General features: G+C 46.6%; 1 protein-coding gene across 3 annotated transcripts in view; it reads left to right on the top strand.

Annotated features, from left to right (window-relative positions):
- LOC8031570 (putative protein kinase C delta type homolog) overlaps positions 1-24,952 on the top strand; it is a 257,938-nt gene that overhangs the window by 103,172 nt on the left and 129,814 nt on the right. The window contains exon 1 of one of the 3 annotated variants that reach the window (XM_029979727.4): positions 14,914-15,101. The exons of 1 other annotated variant lie outside the window; for it this stretch is intronic. In XM_029979727.4, coding sequence (XP_029835587.3) covers positions 15,023-15,101 — 79 coding nt within the window. In that variant the 5' untranslated portion in view covers positions 14,914-15,022. Of the gene's footprint in view, positions 1-14,913; positions 15,102-24,952 lie in introns of those variants that run through there. One more of the 3 variants, XM_029979729.4, reaches the window with a different exon arrangement.

The raw sequence follows: 24,952 nt of genomic DNA, 5'->3' as shown, positions 1-24,952 counted from the left end.
GAAATCGGTGGTCGAGCATAATGAAAAGTCTCTATTTCCAAATCTGCCACGCTCCTACAATTGCCACATGTATTCAGAAGGTGTCGCGTTCGGGGTATTACCTAATAAGTTAGAATTTCGATATGTCGATCCACTCGGTTTATTCAAAACCACCGATATTCCTGACTTTCGATAGCCAGTACGAAGAAACGAGGTAAAACGACCTTCGTACAAAGGTGGCGGAAAACAAAACCTGGTATTCATTTCGTCTGAAACATGTCACGAGTGACGATTTTTAAACAACGCACAAAGAAAAAAAATGTCAGAGGTTTTGCATTGGAACTTTGTACAAAGTCACTGACCTCATTCAATATACTAGATGCAAAAGGACGGCTATAGTTCTACTCCTTCCGTCAGTGTGGCCGAAGCCTCTTCTGCATATCTTAGGTCGCAACGAACTCTAGCGACGAGAAGGTGCGAATGGTTCTTCCAGCAACCGGTGGGAACTTTCTGATGGTTGTTTTACAAAGAGTAGCAGTGCTTATTTATTTTTTTATTATATAGAATGCGATGGATCCCCGAGTAGTGGAAGTAACATTTATGTTCGGGTATCTAACTATATAATGCAAGTCGATGGGGTGAACTAGCGTTGGAGCTGTAAAAACGTGCGCAACTTTTGTCCAGGTAAGTATTAAGACATTGTTGAGTTCGTTGTTACTGTGAATGTCCCGTTGTTGGATATGTGGGACTACTTTAAACGGTTTATTATAAAACGGTGGTCTACCAATTGGAGAAACGGTAACCGGTAACCGAAACCCTAATAATTAAGACCTTAAAAAAACGTAAATAAAAAACACCCGATGTCAAGAGGAAACGGCAATCGTAGCGGTAACCGAAACGTTATAGTTTTTGGCGTTTGAGCCCCTGGTCTGTAGACATGTTCGAAGACATGTATACAAAGCAAACGCCGTGCTTCAAACATGCTTCAGGCGCAGACGCTTCTGCCATCATGTCTGCAACCAACAGCGTGTCTTTTGTGTAATGTGTGAACATTGTAACTGCAGCTCAGGTCACGTGCACACCCACGTGACCTGAGCTGCGTTGGATTGGCTCGGAATGCTCGTGCAGCGACCTCTAGGGCCGAATCGGAGAGTGGCACGCGGATCGAAATTCCTGGTGGGCACGGATCGACATTCCATATAGAAGTCTCTCCTCTTTGTCCCTTTTATTTTTCCTTTCTTTCCCTGAGGTTCCTTTTTTTTTTCGGGAAAGCGTCACGAGGGTGCGTTGCTAAAAGAAAACAAAAAGACAACTTTGTGCGTCCCGTGAAATATGTGCAGTACCACGGCACGTTTGGAACCGCGAGCGTTTTCTGGGCGCTCGAGGCAATTGGTTGGAACGCGGAAACGGGTTTAAAAACTCTGCTACACTGGGCGGTGCTTTTGCTCCCAAAGCGCGGGTTTTTGGAACCCGGGGTTTGGGGCTGCAGAGAGAGAGAGCGAAAGGGGGGGGGGGTTTGCACCCGGGGTCCAGTCATTTGTTTTCATTCGCTGCTGTTCCTCGAAGCAGTTGGCGGATGCGAGTGGGTTCGCCAAAAGTGTGTAGTGTTTCGACTCACGAAAGCGGATTGCTCTTTTGCACCGGATAATGTAAAGAAGTTTAACGGAGCATGGAAAGCTGACCAGCTGCACGTATGTGTCGTTCTTCTACATCATTTTATAGTTTCTAAGAGTCTAAGAGTCTTATAGTTTTAGAAAATAGGGAGCGTCTATAGACCTTTTCCGCTTACTCTCGCCCCCGACTGCCAAGTAGGCATATCCGGTATGGGCGACGAAAACATATCAAAACGTTTCAACCTGCAAATAGTAAAAAAATGAGGGGAGGCAAAACGAGAATGTGTGACAGTTACGTTTACGTCCTAAATGCCTTCAATTGGCGTGGCGGCGGCAAAACAATGTTTTCGCCCATACTGGAAGTGACGACAATTCAAGATGGCGGCGCCCTTGCGAAAAAGGTCTATATCGGTTCCCGCAAAGCACCGGAGCCAATCGCCGTGACTCCAAGCGGCAAACGCGCTCAAGTTCGACGAGAATGCACACCGCAAAAAACGGCAGGCGCCACCATGCGTCTGGCGTCGGCACGTGAGAGCGTCACACTTCTTGCGAGACGCTGCAGGACCAACTGGAAGCGTCGGTGACGCGATTCTTCGCGTATTCTGCGTAGACTTCATACGCGGCGCGAAGTAGTTCTTACGAGATTTTGTTTTCAGTAGAAAACGCGATGTTGTTAGCGTTTCGAACGTGCACGTCTTGATAAGATGCCATATATGTAATCTAAAACACACCTACGTACATATTTTAATTATCCACGAAAAGGGGAAAATTAGTAATGCTCCGCGAAGAGCCGGACCACTTTTATACTACGGTTCTTGAGAGGAAAACAGGTGTATAGATGACGTTCGGGGATGAAAAGGCTCCTGCCGAATTGCATTGCGGAAAAGGAGTCTCTCCAGTTTTCTTAGAGTGATACCAATCAATCGTCGCTTCAGCTGTATATGCGCATGTTTGAGCAGTTGGCAACCGAATGTCTGACTCTCGATTTTAGTAGAGAGAGAGGGAACAAATTTGCACAATTCAGATTTTGTCTACCAAACATTTCTGGACGAGAAGGGGGACAACAATCTATCGGAAGATCGCGTCGGTCAGTTGAGTGAGCTGGAAAGAGCTGGCTCTCTCCAAGTTCCGTCTCTTCTATGTGCACTGATGTCATTAGGTTGCCACTGAAGGGAGGAAGAAGAGCTGTCTCTTTTCCACAACCTCGAAGAAGAGAGTACCGCTGAAGTGCGCAGTCGGGTTGGACGAAACCGTGAAGCCGGGGTCTCAAACACTCGGCCCGCGGGCCGTATGCGGCCCGCTACTTGCTGGGACGCGGCCGCAGGCAACCGTCTATGAGTTCCGGTTCCCATGTCTCGAGCGCTAGAAATGGCATGCGCCATAGTGATCTCATCTTGCCGATACATTCTCGCTCAGAATGTTGCTCTAAACTTTTAACGTATTCACATAGTTCATATTTACCTTTGGTAATTTACCCTTTGATTCGCTTTATTTCTTGTTTTCCAGCTTTTTGTAATGTACAACAATTCCGCTATTAAGCTGCAAGCACGAACAGTTCTCTGAAGAATGCATCTGGGCTGCGTAAACTCTTAATCAGCAGGAGCGGCTTCCAAAGAAAAGCTACAAGCACAAGATTCTCCCCTTAAAAAAAAAAAAAAAAAAAAAATATATATATATATATATATATATATATATATATATATAACGGGCATGGTGGCGGGAGGCCGAAGGCGTGGGTATAAAACTGAGAAGAAAAAAACCCTTAGTGAAAAACAGCAACAACGGACGATTTAATCTTCGACGTTTCGGCCGGAGTCCGGCCTTCGTCAGGAAGAACTTTTACAGATGAACGCGGGTGGTATTTATACAGTGCTACGGTCGAGTCCAAATTTCGGAGGGGTGACGGTTGAAGCTTTCGAGAGAGGGAAGCGGAGGGCAGTTCTTATCCGGGTGAAGAAGCTTGATGGTCGGTGCCAAGTTTCAAGGACGGCGGAATGACGGTTGTAGCTTCTTGAGAGGGGGCGCAGGGTGACTTTGTGTCCGGGCCACCACATAGGTCACCGCTGCCGGCCCGGACACAAAGTCACCCTGCGCCCCCTCTCAAGAAGCTACAACCGTCATTCCGCCGTCCTTGAAACTTGGCACCGACCATCAAGCTTCTTCACCCGGATAAGAACTGCCCTCCGCTTCCCTCTCTCGAAAGCTTCAACCGTCACCCCTCCGAAATTTGGACTCGACCGTAGCACTGTATAAATACCACCCGCGTTCATCTGTAAAAGTTCTTCCTGACGAAGGCCGGACTCCGGCCGAAACGTCGAAGATTAAATCGTCCGTTGTTGCTGTTTTTCACTAAGGGTTTTTTCTTCTCAGTTTTATATATATATATATATATATATTACCATTAAAAGACAAGTATTTGTTCAGAATGTTGCAATTAAAAACGTCAGGAAAGCTAGAACTGTTAAAATAACGGACGGTCATTCTAGAGACATGTTGAAGTTGGTAAATTCGTGAGTGAATTGTTCAACGGGAACGACAGTGTACTTCCACTCTTGTTCTATTAGGAATGTCAGCACATTAGCGGGACGGTGTCATTTTAATTATTGTGAAACCAAATATAAAGATGTCACTGTAAACATCGTGAGTTTACAAAAGCAGGGGGCGCCGAGGTCTCTTCTTTTTAAAATATTTACCCCCCCCCCCCCCCCCCCCCTCCCCGTCTTACACTGGACTGGCCCCCACACTGAAATGAGTTTGATACCACTGCCGTAGGGGATCTGCCTGAATGATATTTTCTCAGCAATTCGTACACTTTTATTAGCGAGGCATCCTGGGTTGAAATACCTCGAGCTCCACTGTTGCGACATAACTACCGTCACCAAGTAAACATAAAAAAAGTGTATAAAAAGTTATAAATGCCAATGTTTGACTGTAGTAGCTCTTTTAGCCCTCATACGGAAATATAAAAACGTGCTACAATTAAAAAAAAACAAAAAAAAAACAACTTAACTAAGAACCTTAACATATACACCCCCCCCCCCCTTTCCCGGTCAATATGATGTTTGTTCTGCGTGCTCTCTGGTAAACAAGCCAGCATTTGTGGAGTGGCCTGGCTGAACACTGCTACACTACGATTAATGCTGCCTGCGAGCGAGCAACTAAGTCGTTAGTGGGAATTAATCAAACTGGCAATTAAACCGAGCTTGCAATGACCTCCGGAAATAGTTCGCCCTGCTTCCTTGTGAAACCAGGAAATTTGTAGAGATGGACGAATATTCGTCTCTACGGAGCATCTCAAGTACATAAAACAGAATTCCTAAAGGGGGAAAAAAACAAACTTAATAATATGAAAGACGTTTACAATTTACTGTAATGCGAAATTACAGGGCACCTCTCGAGGAGGAGGACGGCAGGGTACGGAGGGGAGGGTATGCTCCTCCTCTCCCTCCCCTCCTCCTTTCATCCTCGCTTCCCATTTAGCGGAAAATTTTCGCTAAATTTAGCGGGACATTTAGCAAAAATTTCCCGCTAAATTCAGCGGGTTACGTTTCCCCGCTAAATTTAGCGGGAAAATTGACGTCACGTGACCTCAGAATCAATTCAGTTTCCCCGCTTAATTTAGCGGGAAAGCTATGACGTCCCATAATGCAACGCGCGCAGTTACGCCGACACCGCTCAACCCAGACACGGGCGCCTAAAAACTGCGCTCTAAAACAAAAAATCGATATCAGCTAATTTCTATTTTACATATAATAAAACTGCAAACGTCGATAATAAAACGCGAGAACGTAGGAAAAACGACAAGCGAGCCAATCAGCACATCGGAGGGAAACACGTGACTCACTACAGGTGGGCGCGGTGCGCTGTCCAAGCCCCGGGCGGGGGGACGAAAGCCACTTACATTCCCGTACTTTTGGTAAGGACTGTCCCGTGCCTAGACTCCGTCATTACAGAGTTCGCCCTTTACCAAGTTACGGTGAAACGTAGCATAAAGCATATGATCTAGCTCGACAAAAATTGGTTTCGTTGTTGCGCATTATTCGACGAGGGCAATTTTCCCCGGCGCCTGCCGACGCGGCAGGGCCGTGATTTGTCAAGCATTCACAGGCGGGAGCTCGGGTTGCTCTAAACTTACGTTGTTGTTGCTATCCTTGTTTTCTCGTTTTCTTAACCTACTTGAGACTGGGAGGAGATCGAGAAGAACCCAGAGTGGAAGAAAAAGGAACGGAATGAACCAAATGCAACGTCTCAAACTGTGCATGCATGGCTCGTTTGTTCGCTGGCATCTTCCTACTTTTTTTTTTTTTTCATTTTTACCGTCACCTCCCCCGCTAAAACGCAGTAACACCGGAGTTGTCGCCCGGAAGACCCGCGGTGCGATATATCCCAAACTACTCGCGTCACAGCGACAGACACAAGCCATCAGCAACCCGGCAAATTGAAGGGAAGATTTCCTCCCCGGTTCCTTTCCCCTAACGTTGGACCGCCAGGGAACGCTGCGAGCCATCGCAGCCAATCCAGCACTGAGAACGTATCGCGTGGTATACCACGCAGCCTCGCGCCTCGTTCGATACCACCTACGAGGCAAGGCCTGCACATGACGTCATGGTTCGTGGAGCGTTGTCGATCTACCCATCGTTCGAGCGCGTTTCGAACGTCCAACGCCTGTGTCCGCGGCGTTCGAACGCGAGGCACAGCATGTCTATTATGATCCTTCCAATCAGAGATCAGCACTTTGGCGCCCCCGCCCGATCATCTCGTATACCCCAAGGTGAGGTGGCCAAAGCCTTGGAATTGGTTTCGATGAATCGTATAGTGCCCTTCGCGGTGCTTCGTATAATTGAGGCATTCGCGGAAGCGCCAGCGAGCGCACGGCGCGGTATACGCAAAACCCCGTGTCTTTTTCTTTTTTGTTGTTGTTTCTTTTTTATGTTGTAGCTTTTGGCCAGAGTAACGAAGCGCGCCCGTGTTTACATAAGAGATCTATAAGGGAGGGGGGGGGGGGGGGGGGGGGGGCAGCATTCCCGCGCCGAGTCGAACGGAATAAATATTTAGAGACTGGCGAGGTTTCCGGCGCGAGAGCTCCGGCCCCGTCCGAAATAGAGTCGGCATTCCGAATGCTCGCCCTCTGGAATGCTCTTTCTGCGTTCGAAACGCCGAGGAACGGCTACGTGGTCGCGGATTGCCGAAAGCCGCACTCAGGACCGCGCTAATGCATCGATACAAAAGACAGTCTGTGTGAGGCCTTCCTGGTACGACGATCATGTTGGTCGTACAAATACTGTCTCCAGAGTTGTCCGAAGCACGTATACGAAGAGCTTCGATCATGCTTCAGGCGTGTCCGTAGATTTTTCTGTCATAGCCTCTTCTATGCTCACAAAGCCTGGCAATGCGACGACGGAACTATAGAGTGTCCGGTCGCAGATTTGGAGCGTGAGGATCTGGTAGCACAGAGCATCAGAGAGGCATTTTCGTGGAACCTGAAGCCCATCTGTAGCAGTCAATACGTCCAGCGTCGCCACCAAGAAAGACAACGAATCAACTCCTTGGCGCGAGCCCAACGGCACGGGGATTAAATAGAACGTTTTCACCTAAGCTCGGAGTCGGTCGCAACATCTCTTCCGTCCTCAACATCGAACGCGCTACAAATTGGTGACCCGGACGTGATGATCGACTCCGAGCACCTGCCATCCAGGGGAACGTTCTCCGCGGCCCGGGGCATGGCAACGACATGGCATTTCAGATGTTTATGCGGGAGGCACATCTACCCACAGCCACCGCATCCGAAGCCTCCGCCACCGCCTCTGTCCCGTCGCGTCTGCCGCCGGCATCTCTCGGCAACGGGCTGCGACCACCTCGCTCACCCCGCCGGCACGGCAAGTCTACGTTCGTTGGCATATTCACCACTGCCGCCGCTCCTGGTGTCGCCCCGGCAGTCATGCCCATCTGTGTGGTGTGGTGCTGGCCTGGCACGGTCGCGTGCTGCCACAACATGTGGGGCGTGCCGTACCGCGCCACGTTGGGGCATGGCAAGTCAAGGCGCACCAGTCTGTTCATAAGGCACGTCGCTAACCGTCCAAGGGCTCTTCATCACTACTAGGTCAGGCATCTGCTCTCCACTCGGTGCGTCATCTCCGGGAATAACACTGCATCGGTCGCGCAGCTGGCCGCCATCTCCCCTGGAGCCCGAATGAAAATAGAGCCCGCTAAACTTCGGAGCCAGAGCACTACCGGATCGTTGTTCCCGCTGTCTCCATTTCGCCTGACCTCAACCTTAACCAGAACCTGCCCGGTCCCCGCACACTGCCTTCAACGTCCACCGCTTTCTGCCGCGTCATTCTGCTCGCAGCACGCCAACAGCAACAGCGCCACTCCTGGAAGCTTCATCGCCTGCTGCTCACGGAATCACTGCGTCCCCTGCAGCCTGCTGCAGTCCTACAGGCGACGTCTCTAAGGGGGGAGCTATCTGTAGCAGTCAATACGTCCAGCGTCGCCACCAAGAAAGACAACGAATCAACTCCTTGGCGCGAGCCCAACGGCACGGGGATTAAATAGAACGTTTTCACCTAAGCTCGGAGTCGGTCGCAACATCTCTTCCGTCCTCAACATCGAACGCGCTACACCATCCATCCTGGGAAAAGTGGCGCCATTCATTGCTGTGAAAATGCTCGAGACACGTGCCGCGCGCCACTTCTGGGAAGAACATGGCCTCTGAAATTCAGCTCAGTGCTGCGCTGTGCCGCCACGATCTTCCCAAGGGTCGCACGTTCCACGTGCCTCGTGCATCGACGCACCTTGCGCTACTTTTGAAACATGAAGGGGCTTTAGGGGAACCTGGACGTCAGCGCACAGCTTTTGCAGCGGCGAGTACCCGAAACACACTTGTTCTCTTGTGGAAGTGTGTTTTGGCGTCTCGCCGCAGCGGGGCGCCAGTCCCGTGGTTCTCTTCTCGTCCGTTTTCTGCCGCTCTACCTTTTCCATTTCGGCGGCCGCTTCTCGGGGCGATCTGCCAGGCTTTGTCAGATAGCGTAAACATTTTGTTTCTTCGACATCTTCCCAACATTATGAAAAAAAAAAAAGCCGCAAAGGTTTTTCTTTTTTGTTTTTCACACCTTCCAGATTTCATATTGACAAGTTGGAAAACTTGTCTGTCTTTCACAGATGCAGTGTTTTATACGAAACGGCGTTCCTGGATTGCGTTCTTTTTTAAAAAAAAGGAAACGAAGGAACACCGCCGTTTCATTTTGCGTCGGTGGAACTGGAAAGGGGGAACTCGCTGCGTTTTTGATGAAACGGAAAAAGGAACGGCTGTTTTTTTTTTCTTTTCTTTTTTTCCAATTTTACCCGAAGTTATTAGGCGTTGGGGCTTTTTATCAGCGACTATGCGGAACGGAAGTTCGTCTGTTTCTTTTTCAGGGGGGCTGTGGTGACGTCACAACGCCGAGCTCTGATTAGCTCTGATTAGCTCTGATTGGCTCTGATTGGAAAGATAGCGGGTAGACCGCGAGGCAGCTTGCTTTGATGTGTACCCACTATCCTTCAATGAGAGCCGATCAGAGCTCAGTTTTCTAACATCACCGCAACCCCTGCAGAAAAAATGAAAAAAAAAAAGTAAAAGCGGACAAACTTACGTTTTACATTGCAACCTCCGACCTGGAAGGTCGGAGGTTGTCCTAAATATAGTCCAAAACAAGGAGCTAGAAGAAATGTGATTGTGGCGATCTGACACGTATAGCTCCACGTGGATATTTTCACCTGTTCACTTTATTTTATTTGCGAATTATTGCCCACAATAGTTACCTAATATACGCAACCGTAACGGTAATGTAGCGATCGACCCGTTCCAATCGGAGAAATGCAATGGGGTTTCTTTTGAGCCGCTGGACCTTGGAACGGGAACTATAGGCTCAATATTGAGAAGGAACAAGGAACGAGCTTTAGTTCCTGTTTTGGAGGAACATGTACAATACTGCGCAGATGTTACCATAAAAGAATGCCAGAACGAGCAAAACAAACAAGAAGGCATGTCCGGTTTGGCCAAAGGAATCGAAGACGTGTTGTCGCGTATCTGCCGAAGAAACCTGTTAGAAATAGTATACAAAATAAGCAGACTAATCAAAATACATCGGGATGCAAGATAATCAAGAACACAATTCAGCCTGAAAGTCGGATTTCTGGATGGTGATTTCCATATACTGACATGTTCATGAATAAATAAGGAAAATCAAAAGACAGTGTCTTTAATGCTCTGAGAGTCAGGGCATATAATTACTCTTTATGACTGTTTATATTAGTTGATTTCTTTAAAAATATTTCTGAATATGCGTATATAATGTTTAGTTACGCACAGGGACGAGCTGTAATGCGAACATTTTGAGCATGAGTGTGAAGAACGGGTGTGCTCTTCTCTTTTTGTTTCCACGACGGCGTTCCACTACTAAAATATTAACTGTAAGACTGCGCACGTTCGTACTTGTAGTATAATTAAGTTTCCGACTCATCCTTGATTTATTTATGAAGTTCAAAACGTGCCATTATATAAAAAAAGAGTAAATGCGAACACAGCCGAATTACGGCGCGTACCAAAAAAAAAAAAAAAAAACATTTTTTTTTAATCGAACGCTTTTTTTTAACGTTTTTTTGTAATGTGTATTATCGGCAGAGCCGGTCTCTTTATAAGGTTTTCATTGGATTTAAAATAATAAGATTAAAAATGAGGGACGTTTACAATTCTCTGTAATGCGAAATTGGAGCGCGGCTCTGGAGGAAAAGGAGGGGAGGGTATTTATCTCCTCCCCCTCCCCTTCTCCTCTCCTCCCTGCCTCCCATTTAGCGGGAAATTTTCGCTAAATTTGCGCGCTAAATTTGGCGGGAAAATTTCTCTTCTAAACTTAGCGGGTTAAGTTTCCCCCCTAATTTATCGAAAATTTTCCCGCTAAATTTAGCGAAACTTTTCTCGCTAAATTTATGGGGTTACGTTTCCCCGCTAAATTTAGCGGGTTAAGATTCCCCGCTAAATTTAGCGGGGAAATTGGCGTCGCACGACGTCGACACCAATTCAGTTTCCCCGCTAAATTTAGCGGGAAAACTGTGACGTCCCATAATGCAACGGGCGCGGTTACTCCGACGCCGACGCCGCTCAACCCGAAAACGAACGCATAAGAGCTGTGCTCTAAGAAAGAAAATATATACATTGAAATAGTAATCGATTTGCTCGGCGCTTGAATCTCCGGCGGACGCTGTTCTGAGCAGCGTGACACTGAACATAAAAAAATACCTCTTTTCTGTATAAGACAGGGATAAAAAGAGAGGAAAATACTGTCATAAAACTTTCAGAACTTGTCAGTCACCGTTCAACTCCAGTAAAGCTTTGCAAAAAAATGAACAGAGAAAAAGTAAAAAAAGGGAACTGCAACTCAATTAGAACCTGAAATGGCTGTTTACCGGCATTGAACGTTTCGGTGATTACTTGATGGAAGGTTGGAGTCTTTTCCTCCTCTTCATAGTTATATAAAAAATATATATATTAATAATAATAACCGGGCGGGCCCGCGGCCTTTGCTTTTGAAAGGGGAAGTTTCTCGTCTCCGGAAAGAATAAAGCCACCAACGATGAAACGGTCCCATATACGGTATCAAAGAAGGGCTTGGGGCAATGGCGGCTGGCGAAGAAACCAATAATGACGCCCACCCTTAAAGTACCATACGTTGTGCACCGTTCCGAGGAATTGAATGCAGTTGTCCGATATTTGCTCAAAGAGAAGAAAAAAAACACCATAAAAAAAAAAAAAGATTACTTCAATCATAGCCCTCTCCCCCTCGCCCAACCCCCCCGGGCCAATAAGACGGCGCCTTTATTACAACCTATGCTTTTAAAAAAATAAAAATAAAATAAGGTTACCAACTGCGCACATTTGCGCCGAAGTCGAGCGTCCATTATACGAACTTATTAGAATCTCTCAATGCTTCTTTACTTCTTTTTCTTTTTATTTTTGTTTAAGTTAGAAATCGAAACGATTCCATCGTTCGCTGGAATCGTTTCGGGACTTTGTTATGACGGTGTCACGCATGCGGGGAACGCTTGGTGAGGTCGGTCTGTCGGCCGTTACTTGTAAAAGTAACACTTTACCTTTGTGATTACATCAGATTTTCAAACGACACATTTTTCTGCCAATTAAAAAACTTTTTTTTTGTTTAATATTTATATATTATAATTAGAATAACCGAATTAAAAACTAGGCGCCTTCTGAATACACCGATTTTGATTGACCCTTTTTCTGTCGGGGACTTAATTGGTTCGGGGATTTTGTAGAAACAGATGACGTCATCAGAAAGGGTATAGAGAGAATAGTGACTTACGAGTAATTTTAGTACTTCCAAAAGTAGTCGGATTACTCTGGCGACTACCTCCTAAATAAATGTATTCATTTTTTTTCTTTCCAAAATTACTTTAAAAAGTAATTGAGCACCTGTAATTTGAATGCTTGTGATGAGTACTAAAGTACAAGCCTGATCTCAAGCACCTTAAGCACCTCGTCAGCCAATGAGATCGAGTCGCTGGACGATGAGAACAACAAAGAACGTAGAACGAAGCGAGTTACGGGAATGCAATAAATTTCAAGTCCATGCATTTCTTAACTGGCTGCGAATAACTATAATTTGTACAGTTCCCTCCGTGTCGCCTGGCGTTTTCATCGAGTAATCAAAACGACAAAAAGAAAACGTAGATATTGGCTAGCAGGCACTGCAGCGCCAATGAGCGAAGGGGGATCCTGCAACTCGCACTTGTATGATCACCATTCGCCGGGCGGGCGTGACCAAACCTCTACAAAGGAAAACTGTACCCCTTCCTGTTTCTATCAAAAATATATATATATACAGACATCACGAGACCATAGAAAAAAAATACTACATGCACTTGTGTTATCACGTACGCGCCACTCCAAAACACACGCGTGTACTCGTCACAGTCACGAAGGCAAGATACATGAGACGTTGGGACAGAAACGTGTGCAGGCGTTCGCCTTCGTGCAAATAAGTATGCCAACGAACCGGTTAGTAAGACGTGTAGTGCATATTTATTTGTATCTATTCGCACGTGCCATACAATCTTGAAGGAGCCCCGAAACGATTTTTCTACTTTCTCTAAATACTACTTAGAATCACCTCCTAACGTTAATAGCTAAATAAAATTGACTTAGTTTTTCTTTCTAGGCAATGGGCAGCCATGGAAAAAATTCGAGGAATATGAGCATCGTTCTTCCTCTCAACTCGGAGCCCGAACAAGAGACCACGTGACCTGGTGCCTCTCCTATAGCGCCAACGTTAATCATGGCCCCGCGCTGGGGTTGGCAAAGTGGAAAACGCGTGCTGAGCTTCAGGCATTGGTAGAGTTCGGCTACTCTCATCACCGCAGTACGAGCCGAAGTCGAGTGCCCACGCAGTTCTCGTGTCTAGGGGTGTCGCGAACCGGCCGAGGTTCGAGTTCGACCAGGTTCGACTTTTTCGAACTTTCAGTGGAAAGTTCGTCGAACCTTGTATTGAGGTTCGACTCGTGTGCGCATGCGCGACAGGCTGGCCAGTTGGCTTTGGATTGGATGGTAATGGCTAAGGGATAAATTAAGGGCAGCGCTGATTGGTTATTTCACTCAATACAGTACAAAAAAAATTAAGTTATTAACCTCTTCAGTGATTAGAATTAGTTTCTTTTAATTGCAACAGTTTATAAAATAAAATAACCCTTTTTTTAAAAAAAGAAAAACATCCTCCAAACCTAGACATGCTTGTATCAAGGTCTGGCCACACTGTCCACAAAGTCGAACCAGTCGAATTTGTTGAAAAGCTCGAAGGTTCGTCGAACCGGTTCGACCCAGTCGAACCCCGAAAGGTCGACCTAAAAATCTGGTTCGACAAAAGTTCGCGACACCTCTACTCGTGTCTGATCCACGAGCCGCGCTCGATTGCCATCAGGCGGGTGGTTTCGATGCTACCTTTACGTCATCAAGCTTCGCGAAGGCGAGGCTGAAAGATACGCATCCCCTTTTATCCTCGCAATTTTCAAAGCGACCAAGAAGGTTCTGAATCAGTGGCGGTATGTGCGAGTGCACTTGGGCCAGACTAGGACCAGTACGCCTCTGTAGAGTCACGAACATTCCAACCCGATATCGTTTCATGACTCCTTTAAGATGCCCAAGTTTTGACACTAACCGTTATCTTCGTCAAAAGTTAGGTGATTTTTTTTTTTAAATTTTGATGGGAAAATGGGGCTTGTCTTCCCTCGTTTTTGGTAACATCCAGATCCATGTATTCGAGAGGTCCGCCGCCCTTTTTTCCTTTGAAAATCTCAGAAAATCGATTATAGCTTGATATGATAACGGTTAGTTCTGAAACATGGGTATCTAATTTAAACCACTAGGGCTTCGTTTGGGGAGATAATGGGCGTTCGGCGATACGCACTTTATTTTTGCGGTAAAAAAACACAAAAAAAATCAAAGACGTTTTATATTTGAGGGGGGGGGGGGGGGGGGGAGACACCTTGTACACAAAATATTGTCTTTCGTGTACTCTCATTTTCTTTCTCTGTCTCATTCTTCCTCTTTCTATCTATGGGTCTCAGATTCTTCGCTTCCCCTTTCCTCTGGAGTTGCAATGCGAAGATGGGACGACAGGTGCCACCAACAGCCTTCCTTTCACGTTCACTGGGCAACCACGAGGTATCAGCACCGTCGGATAAGAATGATCTCGAAGCAATCTGGAGCTGGCGTCGAACGCGGAAGTTTCGAAGGGAGCGATCGAGACCACGAGGGCCTCTCACTGTTCCCGGCATCTCATTACTACTTTGGAGCCATTAAGGTACGTCCTTATCTGATAAGGCCGCCCAAGAAACTATCGCCAAGTAAGGAGCGCGAACATAATAAAACTCGTTTCTTTCTCGTGAGCGACTACGTGAGCTCACTTGCGCCATGACGTCGGCTCTTTGCGGGCGGCTCTTGTCGACATACACGTGTTTGCCGCTTGGCGCGGATCGGGGATACACTGACAATGACGTCAGAAGCAGGCCTTGTCTTCTAGGTGATACGTTTGCAAGTCTGGTCTTAGGGCGCCGCCATCTTGTTCGGTTGGGGCGGGCTTGGGCGCGGCCATAATCAGATCACGATGCCTCAGCGAAACTTCGTAATCGGATTATGTCGCGTCCAAGCGCACCCCAAGCGAGTAAGATGGCGGCCTTCCTGAAGCCGGTCTTACAAACGTGGGTACGTCAGTCGATGTGGTATCTTATCGCCGATAGACCCTCGCAGCCAGCCATTGACTCCGAAGGCGTCAACTTCGCGGTAATCGGCCGTCATTGCGATAAGAGGTGGAAATCGGAGCCAGGCAACTTGAACCGCATCGATTCTCTGGCTCGCGTCGATCGCGGAGCATCGTCGCGGTATGCTGGACGTCGTGCGCTCCACGCTGGGCTGGAGCATCGCCCTGGATAGAGTCTGGACTATACCGACCATGGATGACGGTCAGTCTCCTTATGTTTCCTTTTATCTGCTTAAAGTTTATTCACACATACTTTTTTTTTTAACGCGTAACGGTTTTGAGAATCTGAGGTTCTGAGCTATTGGCTAGTCGAGTTTGACGCGCGACAACTGGAACGTATTGATTCACGTGTATTTCGCCAAACCTTTGTCATCTATACCGGGAACACCGAGCGTTCAGTGTGCGCCATCAGATTGGGATGACGTTCTGTGGAGGAAGAGTGGGGCCTTCGGAGGCCTTCATTATTCTAGATGGTGTCTGGAGAGCTGAGGCCATTTGCGATCTTGGCGGTAACACAGCAGCGAAGGTGCACCGTATACCTGCTCGAGCGATAGCCGCACTTCTTATGAACGTGCGTCTAATTTCCTGCAGAACACACATGCAACCAATCATCGCGCTCTGAAAAAAAAAAAAAAAAAATAATGCAGCGAGTAGTAAGGTTGAGAACGCGATTCCCCATAAAAATGCGATCTGAGCAGATAGCATTTTCGCGTGAAGACGTTATCTCTTTCCCGTAAATCGCTGCCATTTTTCTGCCCATCGCGGTGATTCGCGCTCCGCGTGCTCGACGGGAAAGCAGACCCAATGGCTCTGTTCATAAACAGCGCGGCTATCACTCGAGCAAGTATACGGTATTTGGCAGACGCCTGTTGTGGTATAGTTCGTTATGCAGTCAGAGAGTTGGCGTTAGTCGAAGAAGGCACGAGATGGTTATCCGTGACGACAGCGATCTTCCCATCTTCACGTCTTTTCAAGCATGGAATGCTTTGTAACGCTACCCCGAATCCCAAAAGTTTGTCCGAACGCCTGTCTGTGCATTTCCCCGCTAACTTTAGCGGGGAAATCGGTATCACGAGACCTATACACAAATTCTGTCTCTCGGCTAAATTTTGCGAGAAAATTGATGTCGCGTGAGCTGACGTTACGAGGTATAGAGACCGTTTGTTTCCCCGATAATTTTCAACGGAAAAATTCACGTCCCATGGCCTGTACAGCGATTCAGTTTCCCCGCAAAATTTGGTGGGAACGTGGCGTCACGTCACCTGCACATCTTGGGGGAAATTGACGGCACGTGACCCATACGTCAACTCAGTTTCCCCGCTAAATTTAGAGGGAAAATTCACGTCTTGTGACATAGACATCAATCCAGTTTCCCCGCTAACTTTAGTAGGATAAATCGACGTCACGTGATCCGGCGTCACGTGACATATATAAGCATCCAGTATTCCCGCTAAATTTAGCCGAAAAATATACCTCACGTGACCCGATTCCCTTACCGATTCCCTATAATGCATTTGATGCCTTATACGACTTTCGAGGTAATGATCTTGTGCCAATCTTGGATCTCCAAAGTTTCTAGGACCAACCACTAGAATTATAAGATTCGCCCGCGTGATTCGCGCCATTTTTCTGCCACTTCGGGACCGGAATTTCGACGCAGTTGCGGTATATGGGACGATAAAACACACACACTTTCGAAGACGCCGTTACAGGCACCGCCAGCCATATAAGCCAGAGCTCCTCCCGTCAAAGGCTCGAATACATACAAACCGACTCCACGTAGACGACAGGGCCGGCGATTTTCTCTGCCAAACGTCATCACTCGTCATCACTGATCCACGGGGCGCCGTCTATATACCTCACGTCAGCGTCGCCACCATCACATCTCGCAGAGCCTCACAATGTGCGCGACGCTAACCGACGGCGATGCCACTGCGTCTGCCCCTTTGCGGCGCCGGCGACTGTCGTCGCGTGCTTCAGCGCGTTCGCAGCTCGGGGCGGGTCGGGTTGTTCACTAACGATGACGTCACCCGTAGGCCTTGGCTTCCACGCGGTACTGTCCAAACGCGAACGCGCAGAGTAGCGGCGCAAGGTTACGGCGAGTTCGTGGCCGCTGATAGCAGGAGCAAAAGCGGACGCTGAACTTTGTGACGTCGCACTGTTGGCATTGCTCGTCTGGAATGTGGGGATAGAGGCGTAGGCTATCGCACCGACGTGTAGGGAAACGAGGTACACGTTCCATGACCTTCTTCGGCTTGGTTTTTCGGTAGGCTTGACCGATGATGAGCTCGTGAATGGGCCTATATAGCCACAAACAAAGCCAGAAAGGCACCGTATCCCAAAAATCGCACTCCGCTCGTCTCACATGACATCACTCATGTGACATATCCTTCTCCCTGTACCAGCGAACATTTGATCAAATCTATCGTGGTTCTAAAAAAAGAAAAGAAACTTCTTGAGTAGCATACTTTGTAACAGAAAACTTGGAGGCCGCTTAAAGGGACCATGAAGGCAATTTAATTTAAAAAAAAAGAAGGTGTTTTCGGAAGCATTGGGGTCCTGGCATGCCACACAATATTTTCTAGAACGTTGTGACTCTTATTTCTGTACCTGCAAATAAATTTGCGGAACCAAAACAAACATTCAGATTTCTTCCCTTTTTCGCCTCTGGAAAGAGAAGTGACGTCAGGGAGCACTGTCGGCATCGGTAGGATTTAGTGCACACTCAGTGTGGTTCCCGTGGTTCGCTCTAGTGCACGGCAGTCTGTGAAGAAAACCTGGAAGAAATGGACGACAACGCCGCGCTCGCAAACGAGTTTGAGAGTCCCGTTCAGCGACCTCACGCCGACTGAACGGGAGATGCTGCTAAGGACGCAGAACTCTGGATTGGCGACCGACGCAGCAATGCGCAGCATTGCTGCATCGGTCGGCAGTTTATGCAAACTAACGTCGCCCGATCGTCCGCACGTCTTTAGCCGACCTTTCGCGCAACCTACTACTGCACATAAACGCGGCATGATTGGTGAGACACCAGTTCGCAAAGCGAACACGAGACGACGCACGAAACCAAAACCAAAAGTCCGCCGCCCCCGTCGCTTGTACCTTTTTCTTCTTTTTGTCCATGGTTGCTCGATGCTTGTTAGGCGCCCGAGATAGCAGTGCGGGATGCGTTCAACCAGTGACAAACGGAGGGATCGCTTCAGATTATGTTTTTATACACGGTATGAAACCTATTAATTCCCAACTACAACTTCAAAAAATTACCCAACGTTCAAATAAAAATTTTTCATCACATCTCACCACCGAAATCGAAACCAAGAGCGCGTCTATCGTTTGAACCAATCGCCAGACGAGGAGCCCGTTGTCGTCACGCTTTAGTTCACCTTTCTGCCGCCGCCTCGGTGGGGTCTCAGGCATCGTTCCCGGCGCTATTATTACCGCGCCTGTTTGCTCGATTGGTGAGGCACCCAAACTTCTGTTCGGGCTAGAACTTGGTCAACAGTATCTGAGACGTGCCTGACATCCATTTCAATCGTCGAATAAAACTTCGAAACTGCCTTCATGGTCCCTTTAAGCTTCGCCTTTAAGAGTGGAACGCGATAGCGTTATCGGGCCTTGTTAGCATCGCTTTATTATCATTCGCTTCTCGTGCTCTTCCTGCCAGTAAGCAGGAAGTGCAAGCGGACATGGTATAGTCAGTAGCATGTCTGGATCGGGTCGGGGGCTCGAATCTCGCCTAAAATTCGTCAAAATTTTTTTTAAGGCGAATGAATTATTTTATAAAGTGAAATCATGTAAGACATGCGGCGACCTTTAATTCGCATTGTATGTCATGTTTTTTAATCACTTTCATTCCACGCGTGACGTCAGGTTTCTCGTGAGCGCAGTGGGTTCTTTGAAATTCCCGCGCGAGGTCGTGTTTCTGTGACGTCATGATTCTAACGGCCAATCGGGATTTTCCCGTCACGACGCCACCGACTCAAAGGCTGGCTTTTCTGCGACGTGAGCTCCTTAACGCTATTGCGTTAAAAAGAAACAGTAACAAAACTTTTTACTCGTTAGAGAGGTTAAAAAAGAACGAGATAATTCAACTAAATAATAATGCGCTACTTTTCTATTTACTCGGCGTCGGACTACAGCCGCTGTTCTCCGACGTCGGACTTGACATCGAACAATGGCTGCGTTTCAGGACTGTCGTTGCTAACGTTTTCTCGCTTGTTTACGCTCATTGTGGGAGATGCTGAAGTCGCATACGCCGCTGACACGCCGGTTCAAAGTTTCATTTGGGAAGGACCGTAAACCTTTACCGCCGTTGTAAGATCTGCCATAATTGCGCGTGGGAACAAAGCCCCGACAAATCAATTCAAAGTGTTCAGTACGATTTGCCTCGCGTATACGGTCACTGGCGATGAAACAAGTAAGAAGATAACGATGATGTTGACGCGCTATGTCGACTTTCGGGAATTCAGAAACACATCAAAACACCCTCCCTTTCAAGTGGAATGCTCTCGCTGCATCGGTAAAGTTGCAGCGGGACTCGACAGTTTCACGAAGACCGCAAAAAGGGCCCAAAAGGTCGATCGATCCATCTTCGTCCGTTTTCTTCTCATTGGCGTGCGAAGGAGACAGTCCGAAGTCGGAACGATGGTATCTTCAGTGTGTGGCTTCCGTTTTCGATTGTCCATCTGGCGCTTCCCAGTTATACGGCACTTAAAGGCCCGTTCACACTCTTGCAACCGAGTACGACCGAGAGAGACCAGACCGGTTTTTAAGCCTCTTGCGACTTCTTAGGACCAGTTTCGCTGCAGAGCATCCGGTCCTAAGAGGTCGCAAAAGGCTTAAAAACCGGTCTGGTCTCTCTCGGTCTTACTCGGTCGCAAGAGTGTGAACGGCGCTTAAAGCCCCTCGAGAAGGAAAAGGAACGTCATTCTTTGAAGAATGCCGCCTGCTATCTTGGTGCAATGCAGGCAGCACTACCGTCGACGCGCGAGTTCAAAAGATGAATTGCACGGGGGAGGAAGGACCTATAGGCTGTCAGAGCGCAGGGAACGCCAGGAGCCCATGTCGCCAATCAAGTAACGCGAAACACCGTAACGTCAGGGTTTGCATCGCCTCTCTTACCGCTCATTGACACTGGAAGCGGATCCGCGTTCGCAAAGCGGTTGCGAACGCGGTTGCATAAAGATCCAGTACAATTGCACGCGCACTCGATGATATCAAGTGCGCGTGCGATTGTACTGAATCATTATACAACCGCGTTCGCAACCGCTTTGCGAACGCGGATCCGCTTCCAGTGTGAACGAGCGGTTAGCGGGCGTATTTTTCGCTGGCTCATATATCCAATAGAACGCAAAGGCTATAATTGCGGCAGTAAGTTAGTATAAGTGTGTACGTTTGGCGTCTCTTTTGGGCCTTTGACCGGGCTCTGACCCAAGTTAATCGAGTATTGGAAGGCCGTCTGCTATCTGGGAGTGATCCAGGCGCCTCTACCGGAGACGCGGGAATCTGGAAGAACAACATCAACAAAAAAAGTATGCTTATGGGAGGGGGAAGGAAAAACGTCCGCGTTTGGTGGCACGCCTATCATGACGTTTCACCCAGCTCAATGCCGCAATATAACCCTTTTTGACAGTTCGAAATGATGCATAGATCACGCACCATGCCGACGGCAGCCGCCTGATGAATATTTTTCCTGCTTCCTACCCCCCCCCCCCCCCCCCCCCCGCCCCCCAATCAACAGATTCCTTTAAAAGGTCTTTCCAAATCCTAAATTTTTTATATATATATTTTTTTTTTTGGTGGCCGGGGGGAGTGGAATGGGAGGGTGTTTTTGTTTTTTTTTATTTCAAGGGTGTATTTTGGGGGTTTAGTTTTTACCAGAAATGTGGCGTTTTTCGGAATCAATTGTCGGCGTGTCGGACAAAAAAAAAAAAAAATAATGAGTGTTCTTCAGGCTTCGTGTTGAGGTTTCCATCCTCGAGTGAACACGCGTGTAACGCGCATACTTAGAAAATGTTCCAGTACTGATAAGTGAAAATAGTGGGATGTGCGATTACCGAGGAAAGAGGCCTCACGGACAGCCCTGCACGGTTTATGGAAAATTAATCTGCAGCCTAAAGATTTCTCTCCGTGAAGCTTGAATCATTTCTTTTTACAGCGAAGCTGTGCATGACTCGTTGGTTGGATTTCTTCGCGTCAATGTCCCCACGAAAAAAAAAAGAATTAAAGAAAGAAAAAAAAATATCGATTGAGGCGAAAAGTGCATGTCACACGTACAACATAAAGCACAGCATTCGTTTCAATAAAGAACAATCACAAAACAAGCATCCGATTCAGATAATTGATGATAAGGCGCTCTTGATAACAACGCTCATTGCATACGTTTCCAGGTAAAAATAACTGTTGCACAAGCTGCCGTGGCGACGGCATCTTGCGACGTGGGGAGTGACGTCACTAGCCTTTCACATATAAAACGTTTTGGTACAGTGCACTTAATATTGTTTCGTCAATCATTTGGTATCTAGAGTGCAATGGGCAATCGTTGCACGTGATACCACAGCTTCGCTGGCCAATCACCTTCAGGGCGTAAATTGAAGCACCGACTACTGTTAATTTGGTATTTTTCGGTTGTCCCCGATGTGGATAAAACCGGCTTCCTGGTTAGTTTTGGTGACTTAACGGCATACACCAAAAACACGAAGCCCTATTCGTACCTAGGCCGTAGATTTTCCGGCGTTGACTTATAAGGAAAAATCGACGGATTTTTTCTGTTTTTATTTATTTTTGAGATATCGGTGTATTTCGGTGATCTGCTTCGGACGGACGATAAAAACCGGTAGTTATCGGTGAGAAAAACATGAAAAACTAAGAGTTCAAACTTAACACAGGAGGGTTTCGACAAATACAATCCTAGCTAAAACAAAAATGTTAAAAAATAAGTTTTTTTTAAGGCTACCTTTTATCTATCGTGACACCAACAAATGTTTCTTAGATTTTTATTTTTTTATTTTTTTGCGAAAATCGGAAAGACTTTGTACACCAAAGGATGTTTCGAAGTGGCTGTTTTAACCGATTTTGTGACACTAACGAATGTTTCTCCTTTTTTTTTTCTTTTGTTAAAATCGGAAGGTTTTAACCAATTCTGTATTTGTGACATCAACAGACGTTTGTCAGTATTTTTCGGTTAAAACCGGAAAGTCTACGGCCTAATTATAATAACTAAATAAATAACGAATAAAATAAAGAAAGTGTGCGCAACATGTTAGGTGGATACTCCAAGTATGCTCAGTATTTTTCTCACGTCAGTCAAGGGTCCGCAGTTTTCTTCGAGCCTGATATTGAATGCAGGCGGGTCGAGACGCGACCCGCTTACGTAACTGTGCAAACAGCTATAGAGAACACCGGTCTCACGTGTGAGGAATCTTGTCTATGAGCCAAATAGTGGCGCTCACTTCCTCTTGTCCCCTCCGAGATATATGGCAACAGAGCGTCCGCTTCGACTGCCCGACGGTGACCCTCTCGCAAGCGAAATCAGGTCGGCACTTTATCCCGAGTTCCCAACCGCTATCGCTGCATTCTTTCCGAGAACAAACTCTCAGCAATGAGGGGAAAAAAAAAAAAAAGACAGTTCGTTATTTCTTGCTTGGCAGAATATTGAAGTGCAGTACGATATAAGAGAAGCAAAATCATGATAACTTTATTCGGATTCCTTAATTCACGGGCCTGAAGGTCGACATTTTTTTCCCTAACGATGCATCACCATCCTTGAACATTGATCAGCAGTAAAACGGGTAAATAAAAAAAAAAAAAAATACGCGCACCAAGAACTTACACATAAGAGTATAACCGATTCATATATAGCACAATGTAACACGTAGCAAAAAAAAAAAACATGGAATAAATTTTAAATTCATTAAATCGCATCACAGACGGAGAACCAGACTTGTACAGTACTGGCTACAAGTAATCAAATTACTTGTAATCGATTACTTTTTGTGGTAATTTCATAATCGTTCAAATACATTTGTTAGGAAGGAATCACGAGAACATTTTGAATACTTTTTGAAGTATTAAAATTTATTATAACTGTTACTATTTTTCCCTCGCCTTCCTAACGGACCCCTTTGTACAAGTTTCCCCACCTAAATATCCTCGTACCAAGTTTCTGGCAGAAAAGTTTTTTCCCAGTAATAGTGGATTAAGGAAATAGGTATATAGGACGATATGTAATAAAATTTGGTGACTCAATATAAATTAATGATGAATGGCACGTACGAAAGAATCGTTTTCCAACCGGCAGACAAATATGTCGTTTCGAAAATCTGGAGGGATCGGGAAATTGACGCTTACTTTTTCAAGTAACGGCTAATTCTTAAGTAATCAAATGATTTTATTGAACACTTTTAACTACGGGAAATTGTAATTGTAGTCTATTACTTTTTTTTCGGGTAAAGTGTACAAGACTGCAAAATACAGAGATGGAGAACTATGACCCCAGACACCTGAGGAAACCCGGGGCGCGCATCTCATCATCATCGCTCACCGAATGAGCTTACATCATTCGCCAACAATGAAACTGGCTCTGAGATCGGTCTATTAGTATATACGAGGGGGGACCCAAAAGAAACCGAACTAATTCTTTTTTAAGCAGAGCTTTTGCAGTACCGCGTTTTGCCGCCAGGAGTTGATAGAGCGAACATTGCTGAGTCATTAGGCCTAATTCCGTCCTCGAAGAAGGTTAGGACTAGTTGCGGCTGGGTTTATAGTGACAAGTGTTTTGTGTGGGCGTCGTTTTTGCAATGTCTGATTTCTGTGAACAGCGTGCGGCGGTTAAATTCTGTTTTTTGCTCGGAAAAAGTGGAACAGAAACTATTGAACTGTTAAAAACGGCGTACAAGGACGATTCCATGGGGAAAACTCAAGTGTTTGAATGGTTTTCTCGTTTCAAGAATGGCGACATGTCAATTGATGACAAACCTCGTTCCGGTCGTCCTTCCACGACACGAACACATGAAAACGTCGAAAAAATTCGTGCAATCATCAACGAAGATCGACGACGGACCATTGACGGAATTGTGGAGCTGTCGGGAGTGAGTTGGAGTTCTTTGCAGCGAATTCTGACAGAAGATTTGGGAATGAAAAGGGTGGCTGCCAAATTCGTGCCACGACTGCTGACTGCTGAACAAAAGCAAGGTCGCGTGGAAGCAGGCTGTGCTTTGAAAGAAGAGTCCCGAAGTGACCCAAACTTTTTTTTTTTTTTAAGTTATTACAGGTGACGAAACTTGGTGCTATGGTTACGATCCTGAATCAAAGCAACAATCAAGCCATTGGAAGACTTCAGGTTCGCCTCGCCCCAAAAAAAGCTCGTCAGGTGAAATCAAACATCAAAACAATGCTGATTAGTTTTTTCGATGTGAAAGGAGTCGTCCATTCAGAGTTTGTTCCGCAGGGTCAGACAGTTAACCAGGCTTTCTACTTGGAGGTTTTGAAAAGATTGCGCAACAGTGTGCGGCGGAAGCGGCCCGATTTGTGGAAGTCGGGTGACTGGTTTTTCCATCATGACAATGCCCCAGCTCACACTGTCTTGTCTGTACGACGATTCTTGACCAAAAATGGTATGACCCCTGTTCCTCACCCCCCATACTCACGCGACCGTGCCCCGTGCGACTTTTTTTTGTTTCCTAGAATGAAAAGAGAAATGAAAGGAAAGCGTTTTGCTGACGTTGCTGAGGTGAAGAAAAAAACGACGGAGGCGCTGTCAAGCATCACAAAAGATGAATTTAAACAATGTTTCGACACATGGATTAAAAGATTAGACAAGTATATTAGTGCAAGTGGACAGTATACTTTGAAGGAGTTTGAACGTTTGTACTTGAAATGGGAATAAATAAGTGCAAAAAAATTTAGTTCGGTTTCTTTTGGGTCCCCCCTCGTATATGTATACGCGCAGCTCAGAATAGCTGTATGTCATTTTTTATCGAGACGTGTACGCGTTTCAAGCGCCAAAAGCATCGTTAACTTAATGCGCAAAATCTCCTTGTTTGTTGATGTAAC

Source organism: Ixodes scapularis, unplaced genomic scaffold, assembly GCF_016920785.2.
Source record: "Ixodes scapularis isolate PalLabHiFi unplaced genomic scaffold, ASM1692078v2 PGA_scaffold8__174_contigs__length_109621045, whole genome shotgun sequence".
Classification (NCBI taxonomy): domain Eukaryota; kingdom Metazoa; phylum Arthropoda; class Arachnida; order Ixodida; family Ixodidae; genus Ixodes; species Ixodes scapularis.
The sequence above is the reverse complement of the archived record's forward strand: the minus strand, read 5'-3'. Positions and strand labels throughout refer to the sequence as shown.